The sequence below is a fragment of the Sinocyclocheilus rhinocerous genome, unplaced genomic scaffold (assembly GCF_001515625.1).
Source record: "Sinocyclocheilus rhinocerous isolate Xijiao unplaced genomic scaffold, SAMN03320098_v1.1 scaffold2012, whole genome shotgun sequence".
In the NCBI taxonomy this organism is placed as follows: Eukaryota; Metazoa; Chordata; class Actinopteri; order Cypriniformes; family Cyprinidae; genus Sinocyclocheilus; species Sinocyclocheilus rhinocerous.
In genome coordinates, this window is record NW_015650320.1 from 50,838 (window position 1) to 54,021 (window position 3,184).

General features: G+C 43.0%; 1 protein-coding gene across 1 annotated transcript in view; it reads left to right on the plus strand.

Annotated features, from left to right (window-relative positions):
• The window catches only part of LOC107711607 (band 4.1-like protein 2), a 61,243-nt gene that overhangs the window by 42,536 nt on the left and 15,523 nt on the right, over positions 1 to 3,184 (plus strand). Inside the window, exon 14 of the mRNA XM_016516609.1 lies at positions 2,214 to 2,372. Coding sequence (XP_016372095.1) covers positions 2,214 to 2,372 — 159 coding nt within the window. The remainder of the gene's footprint in view (positions 1 to 2,213; positions 2,373 to 3,184) is intronic.

Consider the following 3,184-nt stretch of genomic DNA (forward strand, 5'->3'; position numbering starts at 1 on the left):
GCGCGTGTGTGTGTGCGTGTGTGCGTGCGTGTGTGTGTGTGTGTGCGTGCGTGCGTGTGCACCAGTGCATGGGCTACATGCTAAAGCGGGTGCATGTCTGCGGGTGAACTGAATGTACGTGATACGTGGTGTTTTTAACATTTGTGTAAATGTCATGTGGGAATGGTTCTCATAACATCACTAATAGTATTTCCCTAACCAGACAGGTGACTTTCTGCTTTGGTTGTGGTGATTGTTTACATTTTATTTTGTAACTAAATGAATGTACTCATCCTGGGGTGACCCTCTCAGTGCCAAAGACACCTGGCTCATGACCCCTGAGATAGACACGTCACATAATAACAAGCTGATTTGGAGCATTTAGTTAGTGGTTACCTGGAAAAATGTGGCCTAAATGTCAGGGATGAAAGCTGAAGTGTGTAATCACTGTCGCCAAACACTAGTAGTAAATAGTTATTTTGCATTCCTTTTGGCAGTTTGATCAGATAATGAGTCATCTAAGAGGTCCCGATGCTCAAGCAAACAGATCAATCACAGTGTCAACCTACTGATGACCTACTGGAATAATTGTGTGTCTTTGGCACTGAGGCAGTGTATCACTGCACCGCTCCAGTCCTCAGTGTGTAATGAACAAGTCCTGCCTCACTGCTCCCCACAGACGCTGACTAGTTTGAGTTAGACAGCTTATTTCATTGGATGTAAAGGAAATTGAGTCTGTGAGGGACAGACGTACAGTCAGAGCAATAGGCTGTACTGTTTTAAGGCCCTGAGCTCATTTTTAACACCTACAATCTTTTGACTGAAAATCCATCTTTCCACAAGTTCTGCAATGTTGTATCAGCTGGAATATGAACACCTGGATGTACAACATATAAAGATCCTGTTATACTTGCACCAAAGTTGTTTTGCGTTCTTCGCTCGGCGGGTCAAGCAATACCGGAGGAACCGTGTACTGTTTGTGATTATTCAGGCACAGTTCGAAGGTGTTTAAAGGAACACTCCACTATTTTTGAAAATAGGCTCATTTTCCAACTCCCCTAGAGTTAAACAGTTAAGTTTTACCGTATTAATGATATTCCGCAGTGCCTGAAAATAGGCTAACTTCCGTCAACATAACCAACGTGACGACCTGCTTGCACAGGGAGCGTGCTGGGGACTATTTTCAGGCGCTGCGTAATATCATTGCGCCTGCTGCACCCATGCTACGGCAGCAAAGTTCCTTGATTATTACGCCGGAATGAGAGTATAGTTCCTAGCCACATCAGACTAGAAAATCGCAACTTTTCATTTTCCGTCGGTCTTAGTACACGATGAAGAGTCAAGTTTTAAATAGGAAAAATATAGAAACTCTTTGGTCATTTTTGAGCGAGATGCTAACGGTCTAATCAGATTCAATGATCTATGCTAAGCTACAGCTAAAAGTGCTACCGTCAGACCCGGAGATCGGCTGAATGGATTCGAAAACGGTAAAACTTAACTGTTTAACTCTAGGGGAGTTGGAAAATGAGCCTATTTTCAAAAATAGTGGAGTGTTCCTTTAATAGCAGCACAAAGTTTTCTGGAAAGTCTGCGGAGGCAAACTATTCAAAACCACCAAAACAAACTCAGAACGAATTTTGGTTGAGCCAGATTTTGTTTAGGTGGTTTGAAACCGTCTGACAGAAAGAATGGGTGTCATGCAGTTTTGAATGAAATCTGGCTACAAGTTTGTTTCAGTGTTTCAGAAGTTTGCACTGGCGAACTGAAACAAACTCCAGATGAACTAGCTTTTTGTTCTTATTTTGTTCTTAATGGCATCACACCCATTCATCAGTTCACTAGTAAATCAGGGCCTTAACAGTCTGTATTTCTGTCCCTCACAACCTCATTTTCTTTCGTGTCAAATTACGACTAAAACAATAACACTGGACGTCATTATTTATTGAGAGATGTTCCAGAACCCTACGGCTCTGTTCCAAATCTAGCGAGCTTCCTTGCGGCATCATGACTGCACACAATGCCAATGTAAATATTAGCTCCTGCTGCTGGGTCTTTGAACAGAGCTCAGGACTCCAGGTCTTAACATCCGTCCATCCGTCCGCTGGGGTGCGTCTGGCGAGCAGTGAGGTTCGACTCTAATGTGGTTCTGGTCTCTCCATGACTAATGTGCTGGTTGTTGGTTGTCCCTTTGTCCTCCCCCTGCCTGCCTCTCGCTGGTGCTGTGGGCCCATCAGGACTTGGATAAGACCCAGGAGGATGTGTTGAAGCATCAGGCTAGCATTAGTGAGCTAAAGCGCAGTTTTATGGAGGCTACGCCCGATCCCAGGCCCAGTCAGTGGGACAAGCGCCTGACGGGCAGCCCTGCCACCACCCTGCGCCTGCAGGCTCAAGGGGTATGTGTGCTTCTGCTTGGGATTCGGACGCCTCCTCAGACGGTCTGCATGTCCTGCACTTCCTGTCCTTCTCGCTCTCCTCTACTGAGGAGCTGGTTTACTGTGTTTTCTGTTGTTCAGTGGGACAGTTGGGAAAATATTGTGTAAATAAGTGTCCTTATATCGCGATGAATTAGGGGTGTAACGATTCACTCATTTTCTCAATGCATCAATTATAAATCCTGCCAGTGCCTATCGATCTTAAAACTTGGAATTGTGAACCATTTGTTTCAGCCTAAAAAAAAAACTATATATGGAATAGTTTGCAATGTGTTCTCAGCTCTAAAATATTTTATCAGAACATTGCATGTGTAAGGAACTGGAAGCAAGCAGAATACGGCTGTTTCTAAAGCACGCAGTGCCATCTGCTGTTAAAAACTAAGCTCAGAATCGATTCAAGAGAGAATCGCGATGCCTTCGGAAAATCTCAGAATTGATGCAGAATCATTTATCGATTCGTGATGCATCGATGTATTGTCCCAGCCCTACATTGCACTCTTCGTTCTATTTTAAGTAGCCTGTATGGACTCATATTTAATGTGTTATTCTTTTTATTACCTAATACATGCTAGGAGAAGCATTTACAGTGCCGTGAAAAGGTTTTTGCCCCCTTCCTGTTTTTTAAATTTTTTGCATATTTGTCACACTTAAAAGATTCAGATCATCAAACAAATTTTAATATTACGCAAAGATAATGCAAGTAAATACAAAATGCAGTTTTTAAATGATAATTTCATTTATTAAGGGAAAAAAGCTGTCCAAACCTGCCTGGC